The sequence below is a fragment of the Arvicola amphibius genome, chromosome 12 (genome assembly GCF_903992535.2).
Source record: "Arvicola amphibius chromosome 12, mArvAmp1.2, whole genome shotgun sequence".
NCBI lineage: Eukaryota > Metazoa > Chordata > Mammalia > Rodentia > Cricetidae > Arvicola > Arvicola amphibius.
In genome coordinates this window covers 45,849,383-45,873,558 of record NC_052058.2, presented here as the reverse complement: position 1 = coordinate 45,873,558, position 24,176 = coordinate 45,849,383, and the positions used below count along the sequence as shown (strand labels likewise).

Below are 24,176 nucleotides of genomic sequence, written 5' to 3'. Positions count from 1 at the left end.
TACGTTATATTTATGCGTTAGATTGCAGAAGAAGCAAGAACAGACGGGTTGTAATAGCAAGGAGTAGGTTGGTGTTAGCACACAGCTCAGACGTATATTGTAGGTATTCCTTGTTGACTGTTTAAAAATTTAGGATCAATTCTTTTAAAAGTAATTTTCTCCTCATTGTTTGTTTTAAACAGCCCTGAAAAATCTGTGAGTGTGACAATAAATTTCGAAGATGAACCATCAAAAAAATACATGGATGCTGAGACTTCATTGTAAAGCAAACCTAAAGGAATATATAGAGATATATACCTGTCTGTATGTATGTATATAGGTATACATATATACACACACACACACACATATATATATATAAAATGCACATGTGCCGTACCATTGTGTATAATAGTGCTGCTTGTCACGCTGTTTATGCGTGACTGTGGGTCTCTTTGAAGTAGCACCTGATGTTGTTGTGAGCACCATGGAGACTGTATTAATGAAGCGAGGTACATGGTTTTTACTCTTCAGATAGTTATTTTTTGGGGGGGGGGTAAAGCCTTTCTGTCCTGCAATGGAAAGGTGTGGAAAACTGTATTCAATCTGCTTTTCTTAAATTTCTTTGTCAGTGGCAATCATATCAGCCTTAAGTGATGCATACTTAGTCTATACATTTATAATTGTTACCTGGGTTTTGAGAGGTTATTGTCTCCCTTTTGGTAGTTTTTATAAGTAGAATCAGGAGTTTGCCCATATTGTGAGAAATGGCACATCCTGGCTTCTCTCTGAGCTTCCTTCATGTAGCTGTCCATCATACTTCACAGGGGATGAACATCCAGGTGATTGTAAATTATTGGAGACTTTCAGGGTAGGAAGTTGATATCTTAGGATTTATTTTTAAATTTTAAAGTTTATCTGGGCTTCCATTCTGATGGACAAGTAAAAAACAAATTCTATGTGACTTCTCATTTAACACCCACACCATTCACAGCGTTTTGAGTTTTTTAAGAAGCTATAAAGTGCCCATTTGCAATAGTTAAATTTTATTACCTTTGTAGTAAGGCTTTTCCAATACTTATACTTTTCTAGAAACCCAGAGTCCCATTGTTCTTGTCTTTGCTGTCTTTTACTTAAAGTGATCTTGTGTGTGTCAGGTTCAGATATCTTCTGTTGTAAGTAGTAATAAAGAGTCTGCCCCCTTCACATGGGCTTGTGATCAATGCTCCTTTATAAGAATACCTTTCATTATCTGTTGTTATTCTTTCTATTGTATGCAATGTATTTAATAAGTTTTTACCCACAATATCATTTTTAAATATTTTATTTATTCTAACTGATGTGATACTTAAATATTATATAAATATTTGAGACAGTAACAACTATAGAGTAAATTGTTCCTGGTGTAGATATTTGGTGCTCACTTGCATTTCTGTTTATTACCTGAAATCAGTGACAAGCTTACATCTTTGATATAAAGCACTGCCATATTTGCATTTTAAAAGGAAGTTGAATATTTTCTCTGCAGCTCAGATCAGTGACATCGTTCCTGTCCTGTGATAGCATTGAGGTTCCAGTATTTCTGAGCTGTCTTTTAAACATGTAGCAGATTGTCATCTTTTATATACTCTTAGCTCCCCACAGAATAAATAAGTGCTGTTTCCAGGCTGTGGACGGAATGATTGGGGCTGTGAGAGTGCTGTGACCAGAGAACAGGTAACACACAGAGATAGCGAGAAGCCCCGGCAACATGGATGTGATGGGGACATTAAAGTTAGAGCAAATGTTTAAGGAAATTCTCATGTTCCTTAGTTATTTCAAACTAAAGTACAAAAGTGTGATTAGTCTTTAGATCAAAGGAATAGAATTGCCCAAAGCAGGTATTTCTAGCAAGTTTGAAGTGATTTTAGTTCATTCTAAACTATGTACCAGTTAGTGTAATTCCCTCCCCTGAGAGCAAATACTGGATTCTAGGTGAAATAGTAGTTGGCACCATCTGGTACTGAGGAGTTCTGTCGGACTCCCTTAACCTATGATGGGGAGTATTGCCATGGTGCTCTGGTCACTGATGACCTCCACTGAAGTGATTCTCTGCATTCAGCAGCGTAGTGATTTCCAAAGTCCCCATTTGCTGCTATCATAACCCTCTGATGTGCCCAGACAAGAGAATTTCCTCTTATCATTTCCTTGTGTCTGGACATCAAAGGGTTAACATTTTGCAGGAAGTAAGTGATTTTAAAGTCAAACTGAAAACTACCTGGTATCAGAATCTTCCTGTGATATATATAATCCAGTGCCAGGAAAAAAACAAACAAAACAAAAACCATGACTTACAAAATACTTTGCATCTAAGATGTTTCACTGTGGTTTTGGTTGTTAATGGCTTCTCCTTTCTTTTGACTACTTGACTCACAGTGATCTGATACGACTACTCCTCTGAAGAGCAGAGGGAATCGACTGCTTCTTTCAGATGGTTACGTTTTTGTGCTATTTTTGAAAATAACAATCATGAATAACACTCATTGCAAGACAGCAAGAGAGATAATTTGCTATATATACATATATATATATATTGATTTTTAAATGCTGCCTTAAATAGGTGTATATGAGCAGTAGTAATTGCTATGTACTGATTTACCTCAAGGTGCAAAATAATTAAACTTGTAAATACCCATTTACAAAATAAATTCAGAGAAAAGCCCTGCACTTTCTTAGATGCCTTGATTTTCAGAGTAGAGCTTAGTGCTACTGAACACCATGGCCGTGGAGCCGCCTCAGGATTCTCTTCCCTCCACCATATTTTATTTATTTATAGATGTGTGTTTACAGAGACTATAATAAATCCTGGTGTTAACTATTGGAAATTTACTTCCTTTTTATTGCTGTTTCAACCTAAAGTAGGAGCTTTTGAGAAAACAGTAAGTTAGCTTCCTGATGCTAAAGGGGTGATTCTGTATCTATTTTTAATAATCTTAGATATGCAAAAGTGAAGTACAAGGTCTTTAAGACATTGTGAGTGTTCGTGTATGTGTGTGAAATCACGCTTAAATCTCTTAGCTTTTTTAAGCTTGTGGCGTACCAATGTTCAGATTTGCCAAGCTTTCTCTAAGACACGTAGGATGAAGTGTTTTTGTGTGCTAATGCATGTATTTATTACAATTTGTTTCCTGCTGAGAATCACTAACTCTTGTTTCTCCATTCCCCAAAGTGTTTGTTTCTTCCACACACTGAAAGCTGTGGCTTGAATATAAGGTTTCTGGCTTTCCTTTCACAAAGGCAGGTTCAGAATTCTGCAGAAAGAAAAGTCTCCAACATGAGTGTGCACCGCTCAGCAGTTCAGAATCTGCATCCTAACAAAGTGCTCAGAATGGGATACGTGAGCCAGCAATCAGCAATGTAATTAAAATGTGTTTACATGAAGTCAGTTACATGTCTGAGATTGATTCATGTAGGCTTTATCATTGTTATCATTTGTACTGCAAAGAAGTGAATCATCTTCATTTAGTCAAACATTACTTATTTTTAGAAAGTAAATGCATTCAAGTTTTCATATAGTGTTCCAGCCACAAGATTTGATTGTTTTCATTGTAAGGTCCCTTTTAACTTTCTGAAAAGTAAATTGTCAAAATCATGTAAAGATTATTTTAAAATTGTACATGTACTTAGACTTCAAGCCCCAGCTCTATGGTTTTTAATCATATGTTTTGCACATTGATTGTTTCTGTGTAGCTTTCTTTTGTTCCATTGTTTATTCAAAACTTTTGGCTTTGTAGGGGTAATGTGTCTTCCAGTGTTTACTTTGTTAGGCTTAAATTAAAATTCAGATTTATTGTCCATTATATAATATTTGATACCTTGGTGTGATTTCCTAATACAGTTACAATGTTTATGGTGTTTATAATTGCAATGATATTTTCTTTTGTAATAAAAAATCCAAAGTCAATTAAACAAATTGTAGACCTGATATTTTCATTTATGTGAAGTACAAGTCTACCTGAGTCTATAATGTGAGCCATCTTGCCTTTCACATTTGTTTCCTAATTTTTAGAGAAAACTATTTTTTGTAGATGTTATTGAAAGTTGAAAGAGCAATAAAACTCTGCATAGCAAGTTGTTGGCTGCTGTTTTTACTGTTATTAGGAGAAGCTACAGGTCCTTTCTCTGCTTACGTTGGGACCAGGGAGAAAGGGAAAGGAGTGGCTTCTGTTTCCTGCTTCCCAGTCCTTCATGTAGAAGAGAAAGACAAAAGAAGAGGAAAAGGAGAAATAACATGGTTTTATGATGACATTTTTATAGATAGGAAATGTTGAGGGTAATTTCTTTCAAAAACTGGTCCAGTTTTTCCTTCAGTTTCAAACCTAGAAACTTGTACTATGTGCTGTGTTATTTTCCTGATAACACTGACCTTTCTGCTCAAGGCCTGTTCTCTTTTGGCTAATTTTGTTTTGATTTGGATTGTTTTCCCGTTGCGTGTAACAATTTGCTCCTGTTTTCCATGCAGAGAGCCTTGTGCCATCTTGTAAACTTGTTAAACCGTGGGAGTGAGATGAAGACAAATGTCTATAGCTTTGGAGCATTCTGTTAGAGTTGAGATATACTTTACACTTACCTTACGGGCCTGTTGTTACCGCTGTTTACCAGGAAGGCGTTCCTCTCAGGCTGTTTAAGTGGTGTTGCTGCTGCCTACTCTGAGCTTGAGCTTGCTCTTCTCATGGTGGGCCTGCTGTTCCTGTGCTTGCAACAGAGATGTTTCCTGTGTTTGCAAAATGTTTTCTGCTTTTGCTTTTCTTTCAAAGCCCATCTAAAAGTATGATGACTTCAGGATCAGTCTAATTTCTGTTATCCCCCCCCCTTCCCGTGTGTGTTTGCATGTGTGTGTGTGTGTGTGTGAGAGAGAGAGAGAGAGAGAGACAGAGACAGATAGACCTTTTAATAGGCCACAAATCTTGAAAGGGTATTCAAACGTTAAATATTGGGACACTATGTTATCTACCAAGTACATATTTGAGGACCATACAATCAAGTATCAAGTTACCCCCCTTCACCAAAACACGCCCGAAATTTTCTTTTCATAATGCTGTAATTTTACTATTTTGTATTGGACTGGACTGAATGTCAGTTCTGCAGTGCTCATGGTCTGAGGGCCACAGGTTGGACACACTTGATATTTTCAGAAAGTTTATAATGCAGTTTTGTCTTGAATTAACCCTAAATATCTTGCTGTAGGTTTCATTTCCCTTTATTTTCTTTTACTTTTATGTTTTAGTGTGTGTGTTTGTGTGTGTGTGTATGTTTGCAAGTGCCCACCGAGACCAGAAGAGAGAGAGTCAGATGCCCCAGAGCTGGAATTACAGGCGGTTGTAAACTGATGTCCATGTTGGGAACTGAACTCCTATCCCCTGCAAGAGGAGCAAGTGTTCTTAACCACTGAGCCATCTCTCCAGTCTGGTTATTTTAGGCTATAATTAGGACTCAATACATTATACTTTATGAAGTTTAGACATTCATTTCAAGATAGTAAAGGAAAGAAATAAAAAAAAAATGGGCAAGTGTCCTAAGATGGAGCTGCATAGCAGGGTGCACCAAGCTGGGTGCATATCACATTCTGGGTTCTTACATTGGGGAGTTAGCCTCTGGGGGGTCACAGGTGCATCATACACAGTTCGAGCTGCACCCTTTCATGTTTGGAGATAAATCACCTGTCTTCCAGAGCCAGAGTGTCATGCTGTCTTTGATGGAACAAACATTCGTGAATATTTTCACACTTCTGGAGAGGTAGAAAGGTGGGAAGGAAGCACATTGGGAATCCCACTAAAGACAAGTCCGTGTTCAGCTAGTCCCTCTGACTCCCTGTTTGGTAATTCATTTACAGAACTGTTTTCTACACCAGCTTTACAGCCTTTTGTCTTGTCTTTGGTAGAATTAGCACCGAGGGTTTCACGCCTTCAATTTAGTGCTGGGTTTGCCTTAATTCACATCTCCTCTCCCATGATTTCAATTCCAGCTCAGAACTGTACTTTAAATTTTTTATGTGTTGATTTTCTGTTTTGATGTTTTTTGAGGCAGTGTCTCAGGGATCCTAGGCTGACTACAAACTCCTGATCTTTTTACTTGTATGTACTGAGTACTGTGTTGCTCAAACCCCAGTATTCCAAGATTTCAGTGGGTAGGTTCCCTATATCCGAGGGCACAGTCAAAGCTGCAGCCTTATGTCTTGATGCTACATACAGAGTCACTGTAGGTTCTGCCTTCTCTCTGTCATTAGCTGTCAGGCTGCCCATGAAATGACTTGTGCTCACCAAAGAATCGACCACTCAGTTTGGTACTTTCAAAGGCTCTGGTGTGCCTTTTTACAGGCAATTTTACTGCAACTCGAATTTCTATTTCAAAAAATGCTTTGCAGACGTTCGAAAAAAAATTGTGTGACTTTGTAAAGCCACCCAATGATCTGGTGACAGGCGTCTGATAGCTCTTGCACCTGGGGAACGTGTTGCTTCAGCATTTTATGCTTGAGACTTGTGCTGTAGCAGCTTGAAGTAATTTTGTGCACCGAAAAGATAGGTACCAAGCAGGCCGCGTGACCCACAAATCAAGTTCCAGGTCCTTCTCAGCCCCCAAACAGGAAGCCGAGCCTGTGCCCTGCTTCGTTTCCCCCTTTAATTTTTGAGAAATGATTTGCAGTCCGTGGTAATTCTTGGTGCACCTGAGGTAAACCTTGTTTATTTTGGATCCCAAGCTCCTGACCGTATGATACAGCACACCAAGTTTAGGTCCCTGCACCCTGAGCGTCACCGTGCGTTCTCTGGTTGCTAAGGTAGCAGGGTAGGCGTCATCCGTTGCTATGGCGTTACTCTCTACCTTGCAGCGTTGTCATTCCTGATTGGCTGAGCGCCCGGGGCTGTGGAGGAAGAAGTGTGAGCATTGGTTTAGTCCCTCTGGGCCAGGAAAGGAATTGACTGAAAAACCAACAGGTGTCAGGGAGGGAACTGGTTTGAGTTCGCTGGCTTCTGCAGCACGACGAGGAAGATGACTTGAGGTTGGCCTAAAGGAGGGCCGCCCTCCTGCGCGGTGAGTGGTGCGGACGTCCTTGTGTCCAAGGCGGCAGGGCAGTCTCCCTTCCCCTGAGGCCATCTGCAGGGACCTTCCCGAGGGGGCGATGTCAGCCTTGGGGTCTATCGGCCAGAGCGTGCCTCCTCAAAGTAGATAAGCTTGTGCTAAAGAGCGTGTTGGGAGGTGTTGCGCGGTGCTTCCAGGAGGAGCAAAGGGCCTGGTGTTGGTAAACAGCTGGTATCCCTCAGCTCTCATGCCTCTGGAGGCTTACGATCTTCTTTGTGAGTAGCACACTCCTGCCTTCCTTCTACAGGGTGGGCTCTGCCCACCTCCACTTCAGTACCTCCCCTTAGGTAACTTCTGTTACAGGTGGGAAGAAAGTCTTCACCGTCGCCTAGAAAACTCCCCTCAGCCAGAGCCCAGCACCCAGCTACAGTTGTGAGCTTCTCTATGCAACCCTACCCACCATACCCTACTACCTTTGGACTCCTATGGGTGCTACCACTGTCTGCATTCCCAAAACCACATCCTTGACACCACTTCATCACATATGTGTGTGTGTGTGTGTGTGTGTGTGTGTGTGTGTGTATGTATGTATGTATACACAAAGCTCTCTCAGGTTCCACCAGTCTTTGATTTCATATATATCTCTATCCATCTATCTATCTATCTATCTATCTATCTATCTATCTATCTATCTATAATTATGATTATAATATATATATGTTCCAGCATTACTGATTATGGTCCGTCCCTATTCATCCAATCCACCTGCTCACCATTGTTAGACTGACTTATCGTTTATTTTTTTAAGTGCCAAGAAATATTTCCCTTTCCTACTGGAAGCCTATCTCCCCCACTTCTCTATTTTCCAGTCCTTGGTTAGCCAACACCAACTCCATCTTAGCTATCCACAGAACATGGTCCATGCCACATCTGGCTGTCTCAGCTGTTCCCAGGGTGCCGAGAATGGACTGCCTCTGTAGGGCAGTTCATGCACTTCCCCGTCCTTGTCTGTGTTGCCTGATTGCTTTGCTGCCTACAAGTGTGAGAAGACTGACTCATTCATGGTTCAGCATCCAACTCAGACACCTAGCAAGGGCAATCAGTATGTGCTCGATAAAGAACAAATCTCATAAGAAGTTATCCGCTTCGCAGAACACTCTCACGACTTCTGGAAAAGTCAGAGATATCCTCTGAAGTGAATGTTAATTTAGGGATTTTGCTTTCATTGTAAAGGTCTGGAAGTTCTTAATTTATGCTCAATCTTATGCCATAATAATTTTGATGAAAGTCATATGCTGTGGTTTAATATTATTAGAGAGAGAGACAATACAGTATGGTTTGCAAGAGCTGAGATCCATACAACTTAGCATGTGAACTTTCTGCCGCCTACCAAATCAGTGTCCTCTAAACTTTTTACCTGTGCACATAATGAGAATGGCACCTACCTCACTGAATTACTTTAAACATTCCAATATTAAACGGATACCAGGCTTAGTGACACACACATGCAGTCCCCATGCATTTGAAAGGAGTGAAAGCAGCAGTTGTAAAATAGCCATGATCAGTTCACAAAAGATAAAATTACATGCTTGATGTAGTCGAGAGTAGTATCTAGGATACCATCTCATCATTAGACTGCTTGGTGTATGGCCTCAGCTCTGATGCTAGAAGAGACTCATTAACTTGGTGACTACTTACTGATCGTTGGAAGAGTCCAGAGTCAGGCCCACTGATAGTCAAATAACATGCCACCAGTAAAGGATGTAAGAGATGGACCAAGAGTCCAAACTGTGACTCTGTCTGTCAGAACCAGCCAGGCCCTGAGGCTCAGGTTGGAGATGTAAAGGTGCAGAGCACCCTAGAAGCCCATTTTAAACAGGCAGTATTCCTAAGCACCTGAGTTTTAGGCCGTGAAAAAAAAAGCCAACACATTCTGCTGGCCTGAGAGCACCCACCTATAGTGCCAGCAAACAGGAAGATGAGGAGGCAGGAGGATCAGAAGTTTGAGCCAAGGTTGCGCATACCATATGCCTGGCAGGAGGGTCAGGGTTCAGGGAAGACTCCTTCCTGATAGGGAAGGTAGGGTAGCAGGGACATGAGCAGCTGGGGCCTGAAGTGGCTTCCCTCGTTGCATGCACGAGGTAGGGGTTGCTGTGCTCGGTGATGGCCCCCAGCCAATGGGATGGTACTGCAGACATTCAGGGCGAGTCCTCTCTGGAACACCTGCACAGACATAGTGTGCTTTATCAAGCTCCTAGCTAGTTCTTTCCTCCCCCACCTTTGCTTTTCTTCCTTTATCACAGGTCTCCTGTAGCCAAAGCTCACTTTGTACCCCTGATTCTCCTGCCTCTGCCTTGTGAATGTTAAGTAGGTGTTTCACAACACAACTGAGCTGAAAAAACTAGCTTGTCTCAGAAAGAATGAGGTGAGCAGGGCATAGGGGAAGGAGAGAAGAGCCTGGTGTAGGGACATTCATATGCCTATAATCACAACTTTGGGGTGGGGGCCAGGGAAGAAGAGCCTAGAGTGTGGGGTTAGCTTGGCAACCTGGGGAGACTGTCACAAAAGAACAGGAGGAGAGGGATATGGGAAAAAAAAAAAAAACCAAAACCCTGAAGGCCCTAACTTTGGTTGTTTGGGGGAATAGCAGAATAGTGCCTGCAGCTGGAGACACTTCAGCCAGGAAATCCCAGCCTGCTAGATAGGGCATGCTTTGACAATTTCTTAATCTTTTGGTATGTTAGTTTTCTTACCTGTAAAATGGGCTGGCTATAACAAATTTCTTCGAACACTGGTTTCTTAGAAATAGCAAGTGTTGACTACTTGTGTTAAGTTCTGCATAGGGCACAGAGGCAAATGAATGGGGGAAACAGAGCAGCAGGATAAGGGAGACAGGATAGTTAGGCTCGGAATAGTAGAAAGTAGACTTTAACATACTCAGTAAGACCTGATATAGATCAACATTTTTTTTTTAAAAAAACAGATGAAAAGCATGAGTGTTAACACTGAATGAAATGGAGTACTTCTCACTTGTCAAATAATTCCTTATTTTTAAAAATTACTTCTTTAGTTTATTTGAAGCAGGATCTCGCTATATAGACTAGGCTGCCCCCAGACTTACTGTAGAGCCCAAGCCGGACTCCAATTCACAGTGATCACATTTTCCAGCCTCCGAAGGGCTAGGATTGCATCCCCGAGCCCCTACACCTGAATTATTTGAGTCATGATGTCAGACTTCCTCTTGTGTCCGCTAAGCTTGGTTAACAGTAAGTGACAGCTGTCGGGGTCAAGAGCTTGATAAATCTTGATATTGGAATTATTTGTAATGGACCTGAATTCTAGGTTCAAAACCACCATGGGATTCAGAGTGACAAAATGATTTGGAAAGGAAGACCTTCCTATGAGAATTAAACTAAAATTAACTCCAGGCAGAGCAAACCAAGCCTGGGCTACCAGGAAATGGCTGCTTTGTGTTTATTGTATTTCACCAGTGTTCGGGGTTAATTTGAAAAGCGTGGCTAGAAAAATGCATCTAGGAGAATCTAGACCTCATCCATCACCATTTCTGTCATGTCCGGTTAGGTAGTCTAACCCGAGGGAGTCACCTTCTCAAACACGTAACTCCCAGAGGTGAAGACTGGCCTGCGCAGAGTGCTACATGCATTCTACACTCGGCATCTTTTCTTTTTCTTTTCCTTCCTTCCTTCCTTCCTTCCTTCCTTCCTTCCTTCCTTCCTTCCTTTCTTTCTTTCTTTCTTTCTTTCTTTCTTTCTTTCTTTCTTTCTTTCTTTCTTTCTTTCTTTCTTTCTTTCTGTTTTTTTGAGACAGGGTTTCTCTGTAGCTTTGGAGCCTGTCCTGGAACTAGCTCTTGTAGACCAGGCTGGCCTCGAACTCACAGAGATCCACCTGCCTCTGCCTCCCGAGTGCTGGGATTAAAGGCATGCCACACCACCGCTGGGCTGGCATCTTTTCTTTATGAAATCCTATTGTGCTGTAATGACACGTGAGGTCATTCATATTTAACATTGATGTCATGTTTTCTCTGTAAAGAGGCTGTACCACGCCAGCCCTGTAATCACTGTGGTCATCAGCCATGGCCACGTTTTCATTTGCTGGTGTATTTCATTATGTTCCCCCCCCCCCCCGCATCTCGAGATGATGATGCACTAGTTATCCTTGGCACTTAGAACTCATATTCTACTTGGGACTTCTCATTAATATCCGGGGATGTCCTGGAGCATCCAGGAGATACGTCTCTGGAGAAGCAGGTTCAGGGCCCAGTGTGAGCAGCAGCTGGCTGGTGAGGCAGGGCCCTGGAGCGCAAGCAGCAACTTACTAACAGAGGAGAAAGCAATGTTTCATTTGCTTCATTTCATTTGTTGGGAGGGAGCATTCACTGGAGTGAGGAGCGATGATGCAAGCTTGCACTGAGTCTTAATATTTAGTAGAAAAGTAGTCAAGGCTTAATGACCAAATGCCAGATATGAGGTTTAAGAAGGGGGCCATTGTATGTGTGTGTGTGTGTGTGTGTGCGCGCGCACTCTATATCAAGGAATTCTCTGCTCTACTTGAGACTAATTTAGCTCTTCCTTCTGTTTCTTAGTGCAGTTCATTTAAGTTCTAGGATTTGTTTGAATTAAGCCAGGTAAATTCCTCCTTAGATATGTTAGTTAGCCATGAAGTAATGGGATAGAATAATAAATGGAGTCACTCACATACAGATACATTTTAATTTCAGAGAACGCCATCGCTCCCACCCCCTTTAGGCACCAGGACCTCCACATCCTTATCTTCAAAGCTCCCATCGACCATCCCATTAGGTTCAAGCATTCAGCGACTTTACCAGCTCTAAAGCTCCAAATGTTTGCACAATCCTACACTCAAAATGTGTTCAGTTTAATCCCAGCCATGCCATGCTTACAGTGCCTTTCTGTTGCAGCTTGCTTTCCTTTGCTATGACCCAAGGCAACTCAGGGCAAGGAAGTGTTCATGTGACCTGTACTTGCACGTCACAATATGTCACTGAGGGCAGGCAGGTCAGGAACTCAAGGCAGGAGCTTGAAGAAGAAACCGTGGGACGAACATTGCTTGCGGCTCACTGCTAGATTTCCTACACAGCCAGGTTCACCTGTCTATGGGTGGTGCCACCCACAGCGGGCTGAGCCACCCACATCCATCATCAGTCAAGGCAGTTTTCTCACAGGCACAGCCACAGGTCAATCTCATCAAGCTAATTATTTAGTTGAGGTTCGCTCCTCCCAAGTGACTGGTTGTGTCCACTCGACAATTAAAAACTAGCCAAAGGAAGGGTGCGATGTTTTGATTTGAGGAGTCAATCAGTAAGAAGAAACATAGGGCACTACTTCAGTCTTTTCTTTGGTGAATACAATCTCTTTCTAGAGTTTTCTGGTTTACCTTTCAAATATTGTTACTTACTATATCCGCTGTCCTTACACGGGACTGGAGGCCACACGTTGCACAGGTGACAGTATTGCAAACGCCGCCAATGACAGTGGAGAGAATTCCTAGACTCTATATGGAACATGGAAATCATGAAAACACAGTGGTGTCTGTTGTCACACACTCTGACTGTAGGCTGGTACTCGCACTGATCTGGGTTAGTCCTAGAAGACAAATGAAAGCCAGCACTTTTAGGAGGATTTGCCATCACTGCGTGTGGTTGGAAGCTGCTACCAAAACAATTATATCCATCTGAAAAGATAGCAACCGGGGCCAAACCAGGAAGCAAAGAACCCGAGTTTCTCTCTACTTTTTCCGTAGCAGTGTTACAGTTTCAGAGAAGATGTGGAAGAGAGGCCGGTACATATGCATGTATTAGTCTTTTTTTTTTTAAATCTTTTTTTTTAATATTTATTTATTTGTTTATTATGTATACAATATTCTGTCTGAGTGTATTCCTGCAGGCCAGAAGAGGGCACCAGACCTCATAACAGATGGTTGTGAGCCACCATGTGGTTGCTGGGAATTGAACTCAGGACCTTTGGAAGAGCAGGCAATGCTCTTAACCGCTGAGCCATCTCTCCAGCCCTGCATGTATTAGTCTTTCAAAACTATGTCCAGTCTCTTCCTGGGAGGAGCTCCAGCCTTTCAGTCCCTAGCAGGGATCCCTGGGGAAATGTCATTTCTCAGTGCTCCAAAAGCTAAAAGCTGCTTCTACAATTTGTCCTCATCTACTAGGTGGAGATGCTTATGTATAACTATTTGAAGAATAGAAGGGAGAGCTCGATTGCTATTTGAAATTTGGGTTCTGTCTTTCTCCTACTATGTGTTTAAATAGATATTTGATTGAAGTGTAAGCTATTTACTTATGAAGGCAGTGATAAGATGCGCTTTGTCTGGCCACTCCTTCCTGATCTTGGATACTGTACTAGCCGAATCTTTGTTTCCCATTATATGAGGGTATCAAATACACCATCTTACACACTCCACGTGAAGACTAGGATAAATGAGTAGGTGTTTGTAAGTACCCCAGAATTCAGGAGATTAAATTAATGCAAACGACAATTGTCTTGCTTTTGCCCTTTACTAAGGGCCAGTTTCAATGATTTCTTACCTCCCTGTTATTTCAGAGTTTTCTATTGATATATAGATCGTTAAGGTGAACTGGGTTCTGTTTTTTTCTCTTCTAAAAGTGCTGTGTGGTGTTGGTTAGACACATTCCATCTCTGGTCCTTAACCTTATCATCTGATAAATGATGGGTACATATCAGTATGATAGCACCAGAGAGGGCGTTTTCGTTCATCAGAATGCGTGCACGCTTCCCTCATCTGCAACTTTTACTACTTTATTTGTTCGTTTGTTTGCTTATGAGAAAGGGTTTCTCTGCGTAACACTGGCTGTCCCAGAGATCATTCTGTAGGCTGGCCTTGAACTCACAGAGGTCTGAAATTAAGAGTGTGTGTCACCATCGCCTGGCTCTACCTTTACTTCTGAAGCCATACCATGCTCCTGATTATTTTAATTTTAGGTATAATAACCCTACTATATGTCACATGTAAATGTTATGTCAGGTGCAGGGGGTGAGAAGAAAAAAAAACAATCAGACCCAGAGCATAATGGTTCGTAGATTTTATATGACTCGGTATATTTTCCTCAGTGGCTTTACCAACTATGTCTCTACTCAAAAGACTGCCCTCGGCCTCCTCTGTGTCAGATTCTAGGATGGAGTCTTCCTAGAACCCTTGGCCTCTGCGGGCACAGATTATAATGCTTGATCAACAGGAAGACATGTAAACTGAAGATCTTGTTAAAAATGAAACAAGCGAACGAACCCCACAAAACTGGGCCCTCTCGGTCAACCAGGCTGTAGCAGCAGGAAAGCTGAGGACTGCAATATGGGGAGCGTAGGTCTCCTTCAGCGCTTGGGGAGCAGGGGAAACTCTGAGATGTTGATGAAGAGAAAGCAAAATTAGACTTGAGGCATGTTTAAATATCTTATACAAAAGGTAGGTAGGGTCTTGTGTTTTTCTACCCTAATTTTCAGTTCATTCTTCATGATTTCTACTTCTTTTTTCCTTTCATGGTAATTGCATTAACTTTCCTTTCTATCGCTGTGATAAACATCAAGACCAAAAGCAACTTGGGGAGGAAAGGGTCTGTCTCATCTTACAAATCCCTATTGCAGTCCGTTGCTAAGTGAAGTCAGGATGGGAACTCAAGAAAGGAACCTGGAGGCAGGAGCTGAAGCAGAGACCAGGGAGGAACGCTGCTTACTGACTTGCTTCCTATGACCTGCTTTTTTATACCGTCCAGGACCATCAGCCCAGGGCTGGCACCTTCCCCAGTGAGCTGGTCCTGATTAGGAAAATGCCTCACAGACTCAGGTCTAATGGAGGGATTTTCTCAGTTGACGTTCCCTCTTCCAAAATGGCTCTAGGTTGTGTCATGTTGCTAAAAACATCTAACCAGCACACCAGCACATATGGTGAACGTATTTTCTACTTTAGCAACTCACAGACATGTCCTAAAGCTCCTGAGTGGGTTTTCTTTGATTACAGTGGAACTGCACACCTGTCTCTCTTCCCATCATCAACTTCAAACTGACGTTAAACAGTGTACATTTTTAGCAACTATTGGTTAGATTAATTAATTAATGGTGCTATATCCTAGCTAAGATCTAAAGTCTTCGTTGTGTCTAGTTTCTCGCTATGCATCAGTGATGAAAGACTTGGCCTCTAAATCTTGACCCCAGCTCAGTTGTTTGCCACAAATATGAAACTATCTTGGAAAAATTATTTTTTAAAGTCAATATACTGTATTTGTGCATTTCAAAGCAATTAGTTTCTCTAGAGTCTGTTGCAATGGAACACCCGTCAATTGTCAATCCTTTGCCTCTAAACACCTCTAGATTTTTTTATGCATTGAAGTGTGCAATTCTAAGACAATAGCACATGGTTTTTTTTTTTTTTCAGGCCTGAATAACACACTAAAATCTAATTGTGGCATACAAAAGAAATCAGAATTTGGGGATATCCAATTTAATTAAAACAACATGATATTCAATTTTATATTTCTGATGTTATTGATTCGTTTGAGTTTTGATATGAGCTCTTCTGTTCATGCAAACTGGTAAAACTATTGTGGGAAGTATTTGGAACTCTAGGAAGTGGAGTATAGATGGAGAAAACAGGTCACAAAAGGAATGGATCTGAAGGTTATGACTGGTCCTCTTCTCTTACTTGTCTTTGTTTCCTTTCTGTGAAGTGAGTAGCCCATCCCTATGATGTTCTGCCTCCACCCCAGAAGCAGAGGGGGAATAGAATAGTGGATGAAAACCTCTGAGATTGTGGGCAAAAATAAACCTTTCAGTCTTAGGGTTTCTCTTGCTGTGAAGAGACACCATGACCACACCAATTCTTGCAAAGAAAAACATCTACTGGGCTGACTTCAGGTTCCAGAGCGTTCATCTATTATCATCATGGTGGGACATGGCAGCATGCAGGCAGATGGTACTGGAGCTAAAAGTTCTACATCTTGGTCAGCAGGCAACAGGAAGTGAACTGAGTCACTGGGCTTGAGCATATATGAGACTTCAAAGCTCTCCTCTGCAGTGACACACTTCCTCCAACAATGGCAAGCCTACCTCAACAAAGTCCCACCCCCTAATAGTGCATCTTTGTATGAGCTTAGGGGCTAATGACGTTCAAACTCCCACACTCTCCTTCTTTAGGTCATTTGTGTCAGGAATTTTGTCACAGTGGAAAGTCTGATGACCACCGAAAGTGATACAAGAGCTGCAGGGCTGTTGTTGGCACTAAACATGACCATGTGATTTTTAAACCTTTTGGTTTGTAGGAATCAGTTTGTGGGAGGAGTTGGGAAAATGGTACAGGTGGAGTAGAGAAGTCATTAAATGTAAATCAAGCTTAATGATTATTCTGGAGGGATCTCAAAATACTGACAGGAAGATAGATAGTAAAGGCCATAGCCATGAGACTCCAATAAGAACATGGATTTCATTGGGAACTGGACTGGAGACTATTGTCTACTATTGTTTGTATCTTTAGACCTTGTGGAAGCGTGACGGACCGGGCTTGAGAGATAGCTCAGCTATAAAGAGAACATAATACTATCCTAGAAGACCTGAGTTTGATTTCCAGCACCCATGTCTCATAATCACCTCTAATTCCAGTTCCAAGGAGATCTGATGCCTCTCGCTCCTCTGGCTCTCACACACATGTACATACTTCACACACACACACACACACACACACACACAATTGAAACTAAAATATAAAAATTTTATGGACTAATTAATCTGGTGTAGGAAGCAAAGTTATCCCAACATTTATGTGTGGTGCAACTATTGACAGACACAGTTAGCCAAATTCATAATGAGAACTGGAAGAAAATATGCAGATTAGAAAGACTTAAAAAAAAAACTTGGAATCACAGGGAAGCATGAAGAAATTTGGAGTTCAGGAAGTCATGGTTCCTGAAAAGAATACAGCATGAAAATAATGTCAGTTACTTTGCCTTGGTGCCAAAGGAATGGTGCCACGCGGACACTTGAGGAGCTGGCAAGACCCCGCACATGCAGGCTAGCAGATGAAAACTGAAGAGAACACTTGTGGGCATATCCAGGGCTACTGCAGGATATTCATTTTACCACACTCAACTGCCAAGGTCCTTAGAGGCCAATGTGACAGTAGTCCAATGAGGCCTATCTGTTGGGAAAGCCCGTGGCAGACCTTGGTGTCATTTATGAGGTGCTGCTTTTGGCAGACACACACAATGCAAGAGTTGAAAGGTCACCGAGGCTGCAAAGATCTTTAAAGGGAGAAGCCCCTGAAACAGGGATGCCCGAGTTGCAATGGAGACCCAAGGGTATTGGAGATGCCAGGAACATAGAATGTCCATTGAGGAGCATGGCAAACAGTGAATGGATCAGCCCCAAAAGAGTGTATGTGGGCTACAAATGGCAAGGTCTGTTGGCTTGTTGGAGTTCATACACCCTGGGCTTTGGACATGGAGTTACAAAATTTAATGTTTTCTCTGTTGACTTTCAACTTTTCTTTGCTAGTCTCGTATTCCTTCGTTTTAGAATGAGGATGTCTATTTTGTATCATTTCCTCTTAAAGCTGAGCCTCTTTGCTAGCAGATGTAGAGATTCACGGGTGCCAGTGGACTTGGACTTTCAGAGGAGACTTTGGCTATGAACTTTTCAACACTGTTGGAACTGTTAGGAGACTCATGGAGGTGGCTTACATGACGTCTGCACTCAGAGATGGCTATGAGCCTTAGGGAGCAGAGATGGCAGGCTGGCCGGTCTCCAGCATAGGAAGTGTGGCCTGGAAGAGAAGAGACATTAGCTAGGGGGCTTGACTTGGAAGTCTATATCTGGTTCTTGATCTCCTCCCCTGCTGACTCCCGTCCATCAGGTTGTGAGTAGCTTTACACATTGTTCTCCGCCATGATTCTCTGCTTCCTGTTTGCTCCGGAAGCAGCAGGGCTGAGGACTATGGATCTTTGTAGCAGTGAACTAGAATCTTTCAGCGTGTAAGCTGTTTTATGTCAGGTGTTTTGTAACGGCAACAGGAAGCCACGAGCATCTTCATCCTTTTGTTGCTGTTATGACAACAAGAAGAACTGAGAAGAGGAACCAACTAAAAAGCAAACAGGACAACAAATGTGTATTGGTGAACTTATCTTTCGAGTCAGGGAGAAGTCAGATTAAAAATAACACTAGGAAAAGTAACCACGGCAATATTAAGCTGCTGAATTCAGAGTGTTGAAATGCCTTTGGGGCTGTATTTCCAGGCAGGCCACCACCCTGCCAGATAGTCTAGAAAGTTGTGAACTGTGTACATTTGGCCTGATCATGATTTTGACTGCGGTTACCATGTATTGTTCAAATGTCAGCTTCCACACTTAACTAGTTTTGCAAAGGACCCTGGTTCAGTTCTTGTCATCTATAGCGGGGGGCTCACACCACTCATAACTTTAGTCTCATGCCTTCTGGAGCCTTCTGGCACCTTCTAGCTTCCACCTCCCCAGGTACTTACATATGTGTGATACACACTAATTCAGGAAGGTGCACAAACACAGATAAATTTAAAAAAATCCCTAACAGGAAAAAACATAGTAATTCTTGAAGCTGAACATAGTAACACATATCTATAATCCCTGCACTAGGAAGCTGGAGGCGGCAGAGCTGTCATGAGATCAAGCCAGCTTGGTCTACATAGCAAGTTCTAGAACAGCCAGGGCTACTTAGTGAGACCTTGTCTTTAAAACATCAACAACAACAACAACAAAAACCAAAAAACATAAAAAAAACAAACTGAAAAACCTTCATAAAGAATTCTGGAAGTATGGCTACATGGTGACACTGGCTGCTTACTTGTGAGGGTTATGGCTTTCTCAGAGACACTTGGGGACGTGACCCAGAGTGGGTGAGGACTCCTGTGAGCCCATGCTGTATAATTCAGAATACTTAGAGAAAGATAAGTGAGGTTGCATAAAATTACTGTCAACTAAGCTTCAAGTATTTGTTAGTCGGCACACTTCATAAGTCCCAAAGAGGGTGCTTTAGCTGATATACAGAATAATATTTGTGAGACATTGTCCAGAATACTTATAATCAAGCATGTGTCAGAAAATACAGGCTGGTGACATGGCCTAAATCTATCTAAGAAAGACCTTTTGAAGGGAAAGGATCAATAACATTCATTTTACTACTTACGGTGATTAATTTTTACATGTGTGAATAGACGTCGTGGATGAATTTTGCCTGTTTTAACTGAGAACCCTTTGGATCACATAACCCAACTAAAAGCTGTCTCCCTTTACTTTGCAAGGAATGCGATGTTGATTCTGAGGCACTGATGTTTTACAATGCCTGATCAAGACAAAAAGGTGAAGACCACAGAGAAATCAGCCGATAAAAAGCAGCAAGGGACCACCATCAGGTAACCAAGCTTTCGCGGTCATCCACTGGGGGTAGCAGTGTTGAATGGGTTTAATGCTTCCTGAGAAAACTGACTCCCGAGTTGCAACATTTGCTCAAACACTCAGCCCCTATAGAAAGAAATGGTTGACATTCAGGCACTTACCTTCAGAGGCAGGCTTCCAAGGGGCTGCTGTTTGCCATCTTGGTAATGTGACCTTGCTTGCCTGGATCCTTCTGTAGGCTAACACTGTGCTGTTCTTTCTCCTAGGGACTATTCAGACCTTAAAAGACTTCGCTGCCTTTTGAACGTTCAGTCGAGCAAACAGCAGGTAGCGTTTTCAAAGGCTGCAACTTGAGAACAAACCCCGCGTGTTTCTGAAAGTGTCCCTTGCACACCCTTGTGTACACTCTCTTTGTTCTTCCATAGCTTTCCTTGCTCCCTCTGGCTGCTCCTCTCCTCTAGGTCAGGCTCTGCCAAGAGTTGGCATCTGTGGCCTTTTCATTTCTCTGCTTGTCCCTATATATCCTACCCAGCAGAACTTGAACTCTTCAGGCTGTAAGCAGCCGGTTCCATCATCAAATGCCAATGTTTACCTTTTTCGGAGCTTCATGGAAATTTGTTCTCCAAAGCCCAGCTCACCACAGCTTCATCCCCTCTGTACCCTGCCATCCTTCTCTTTCATAAAAATGCCCCCTGGTGCTTCTCAAATTGTACCCCACCAATGGGGGAATGAGGTCTGAGCTATTGGTGGCAGCACTTCTACGCTTTTATTAGTCAAGGAGGAGACGACACTCCTGGTTTGTCTCTAAACTTGACTTTTTAGCATTGCTTCTAGAAAGACCTTGGGAAGTCATGAGAGTAGATGGTGTTGACTGGGGGTTTGGGAAACAACCTAGCAGTCCTAAAAATGGCAGCAGCAGATCCAGTGGTAGGGATGGGTTTGAGCCCTGGTCTTTTGCCTCTGCAAGCTGTGTAAGAGTTCATAAGGTTGGCAATGCAGCTGTGATGCTTTATCCTGTACCATCCAAACGTACCAGAGAACCATTTCGTTCTCATCCGTTTATTCTAGAGAATGACTTCCTCAAGATTTGGTGACATCTGAAGAGCAAATAGGACAGTTCATGCTTAGGGAATACTTGCTCCCCACTGGTGCCTTGGCTGCACTTTTACCTTCTTCATATTTGAAGCATGCATCCACTTTCATAGATGGAAAAGCTGAGGCATGGAGAAATGACCATCTCCAGATAAGAGTGTGTGCACGGAATACAATCTGTAACTAGACACCCCTAGCCTTGCACTGTGTGCCCTAGCCATGGAGATGCCTCTCGATGAACTAGAAAATTAACTTAGAGTTGAAAATAGCTTGAATGAATCAAAGTGTCCTGAAAATAGCTTTGCTCTGAGCTCTTTCCTCTGTGTCCTTTATGCTCCAAGACCCCTGAGATTCCTCTTATCGGCATGTTCCGGAAATTACTTATCTCTAGCTCACTCGCAGCTCACTGCTTTTGAGCCCCCACCACCAACTGCCCCAGATCGCATCCACTCTTTTTGGAGAGGAAGGAAAGGACCCTGACTATGGCTTTGTCGTGGATCCCATTTCTCTCCTTCATACATCCTCCAGTGTGACCACAGTGTCCCAACCTACTATCGCCTGGCTTTTTCTCCTCCACTTCTTTTTCCTGTGAATTCTGTCATGTTCCTTAGGCCTAAATCTACTGCCCCCTCCTCCCCACACAGTTGCCTTACCCAGCTGGAGCTCTGTCCCCATGAAGAGTCTTCTGGTCCAGATAGGATCCATCCCCTTGCCGGCAATTTTGACTTTGCCTCTGAGCCCCTGTTTTATCTTTTCCACAAGTTTGTGGTCATTTTTCCTAAGTTGAACTGTGACCTGGGAGTTGGGTCACCTTGTGCACGAACATCCCCCTGTCCCCCTCAGCCCCCCACCTTCCCTACCAGGTGAAAAAAATGCCTATAGTGTTTCTGGATTTGGTTGGGGCTCAAAGCCTTCAATGTTGACATTCACAATGGCCAGGTCTATTCTGACTCCATCTTACCACTCTCTGGCAGGGTTGATCAAAATTGTTAATTTAATGATTTCCTTTTTTTTTTTTTTTTGCCAACTTGGAATTCTCAGTCATCTGTCTGACAAGTTCATATCTTTTTATTGCTAAGTTTTCCTATATAAATAATCCACATTTAAAATACTTGAATCACTTAGAAAGCAGAGAGCCGTGAGGGCATGCAGTGACTACCCTCAGCTGGAGGAAGGCGCCTCAGCTTCTCACGTTCTGCGCCTCATTCTCTTATGAAAGCTCCCTGCCTCTGTCATCCTGATAACAGGAGCTACTCTGAGCTCTGTTCGCCTTTCCTAAAACAATGTAGATATGCGTGTGACACAGAGGGTTCTAGAAGGACAGCTCAGAAATTCCCCTGTATCCTGCTTGTCCCAGGAAGAATGTAAGAGCACATAAAGATACATACTATATGGAAGTTTATCATAAATTAAAACCAGGGCGGAAGAGAAGATGAAAAACATGGGCTAGGAGAGTCAGAGTAAGAAACTCCCAACAACATATGCATGTAGGGACATGCTTGCTTCTCAGATTTCCCATGGTCCATTTCGGAGGGATATTTGTGAGTCAGGTTCACATCGCAGAATCCTGCTGATGGGGCATTTTTTTTAAAAAAATTCGTATTTTGTTTATTTGTTTTTTGTCTACAAATGGGCTGTGATAACCACTTATTAGAAATTCCAGTAAAAAAAAATAATTACATCTTGTGATTTGGTCAGAGCTGCTGAGAAGCGAACATCCTTTCTCTGATTCTCCAAGGAGCCAGGCCATGGCAGATTGCTCACTGCCTTGACTGCCCGTCCAGATCTGTCACATCAGAACTGGTCTTGTGTGGGACTCCCACTGCCTGGCAGACCTTGGACCATGACCATTGTCTCTTTACTTCCTCCCATACAAGCCCTGGGCACTAACTGTGAAGAATGTTTCTCAAGCCCATGATGTAACTTCAGGTTCCTTGTGCTCTGCCCTGTGACCCCCTGATTGCTACACATCCACGACTTCTCTCCATGTCTAGTACTCCATGTGTCTTCGACAGGTGCATGGACCGGGTGAACTTCTTTCAGATGACTTACCGCATGGCAGAGTTGGCGGGGGGCAAAGCAGGCATTTATCCAACCGCTTCACACTTGAATAGCTGCTGTTTGTTGGCTTTGTGTGATGTACTAGGAACATAAGAACAGGCAGATGGGACTCCATCTTCAGGGCGACGGAATTCTGGGAGGCGGAGGAGGTGCAGGCTAGACAGTCCACTTGACTGTGGTAAGGGCAGTGAACAAGGTCCCCTCTGTTCGCAAGGCCTCAGCAGGCTATAACCTGGGCCCTGTCACTAGCCCTGGGCTCGTCTGAAACAGTGCACCTGGGGCACTGGGAAGGGGTGGCAGGGTAGGGGAACTGCTGTGGGTTCTGAACTAGCGACTAGTGTTGCTTTCATCTGAAGGAGCGGATTGTATCAAAGCTTTCATTATCAAGTACCCGGGCTTTGCTAATGTAGCTACCAAGTACAGCTTGCCTCTTGCGACTCTCCGAGTTGATTCTTAGCACTAGCAGCCTCCCGGTCTCTCTGTGTGTGTGGTTGGGGGAGGGTGAGAGCTGTTCCCTCCCTTTCCTTTGAGTGGCTTAGATATATTTGCTATGTGCCTGCTACCTTCTCTCTTGTAGACAATATTCTAGGAGTTTTGTCAATGGCAAAGGGCTTTGAAATTCTTTATGCCTAGAAAACGTACTTCTTAGTGTGTGTGTGTGTGTGTGTGTGTGTGTGTGTGTTTGTGTGTGTGTGTGTTATGACAGTTCTTGTCTAGTAGAAATGTGAACTTGTTGCCATGACTTCATGTCTAATGTCTTTTGGGTTAGAAGCCCACATTTGGAAATCACCTAACTTGTAAGGACAAACTTATTTACTTAGCGAACTTCTGGCAGTGATTACAAGGCTCGTAAGAGTGTTTATAAAGCAGATAGAGCTGTGCCTGCACATAGCAAGTCCCGTGTAAACACTAACTGGCCTCACCCTCATAACCCAGAGTTACGCACTGCTATTATTACTTCTGCCTCAATGACATGGAAACCAGCGTACACAGAGATTAAATAAATCCACCAAGGTCATGCTGCTAGCTAACGGCGGACTCAAACCCCCAGAACCTGATAGCAAGTGCAGTTTTATTACCAGATATCGCCTGCACAATTTCGTTTGGTCATTTGCTCACAAGGGGCATAGACTGGGTGCCTGAGCTGATATACACAGGTAGTTTTTATACAAAGAATGTTTCCTGTCACTATTTTGAAAATTCAGCAGAGGCTAGAAGCTAAGGGGGCTCCTCGGGGGCTAACTACTAAGCAGTCACACTGCCGTCATGCATTTCCCTTTTGACAGCCTTACAGGAAGTGAGGAAAACCACCTTTACATAAGGAAATGGTGGTTTTATATCAGTTTCTGTAACATATCTTCCACAGTTGTAATTGTGTACAGTGTAATATTTTACTGGAAAGGGACCCTTTATTGTGCTTTGTTTACTTCATGTTTAATAATTGATTATAGGACATATTTAGTTCACACTTTGCTATACCCAATTTTATGTATTGTACCAAAGACAAATCTTAAGGCTGCCTCAACCATAGCCACTATTGGAGTGTGGATCCTGATGGCTGATGGAACAACCG

The 24,176-nt window shown here is 42.7% G+C and overlaps 2 protein-coding genes across 4 annotated transcripts in view; both read left to right on the top strand.

Moving 5' to 3' along the window:
- The window catches only part of Slc4a7 (solute carrier family 4 member 7), an 88,258-nt gene extending 84,169 nt beyond the window's left edge, over positions 1-4,089 (top strand). For all 3 annotated transcript variants that reach the window (XM_038348679.2, XM_038348677.2, XM_038348678.2), the window contains exon 25: positions 183-4,089. In XM_038348679.2, the coding sequence (XP_038204607.1) occupies positions 183-264 (82 nt within the window). In that variant the 3' untranslated portion in view covers positions 265-4,089. The remainder of the gene's footprint in view (positions 1-182) is intronic.
- Positions 4,090-6,920: 2,831 nt separating this feature from the next.
- The window catches only part of Nek10 (NIMA related kinase 10), a 171,472-nt gene continuing 154,216 nt past the window's right edge, over positions 6,921-24,176 (top strand). Inside the window, exons 1-3 of the mRNA XM_038349513.1 lie at positions 6,921-7,047; positions 19,357-19,467; positions 19,717-19,777. Of these exons, the coding sequence (XP_038205441.1) occupies positions 19,394-19,467; positions 19,717-19,777 (135 nt within the window). The 5' untranslated portion in view covers positions 6,921-7,047; positions 19,357-19,393. The remainder of the gene's footprint in view (positions 7,048-19,356; positions 19,468-19,716; positions 19,778-24,176) is intronic.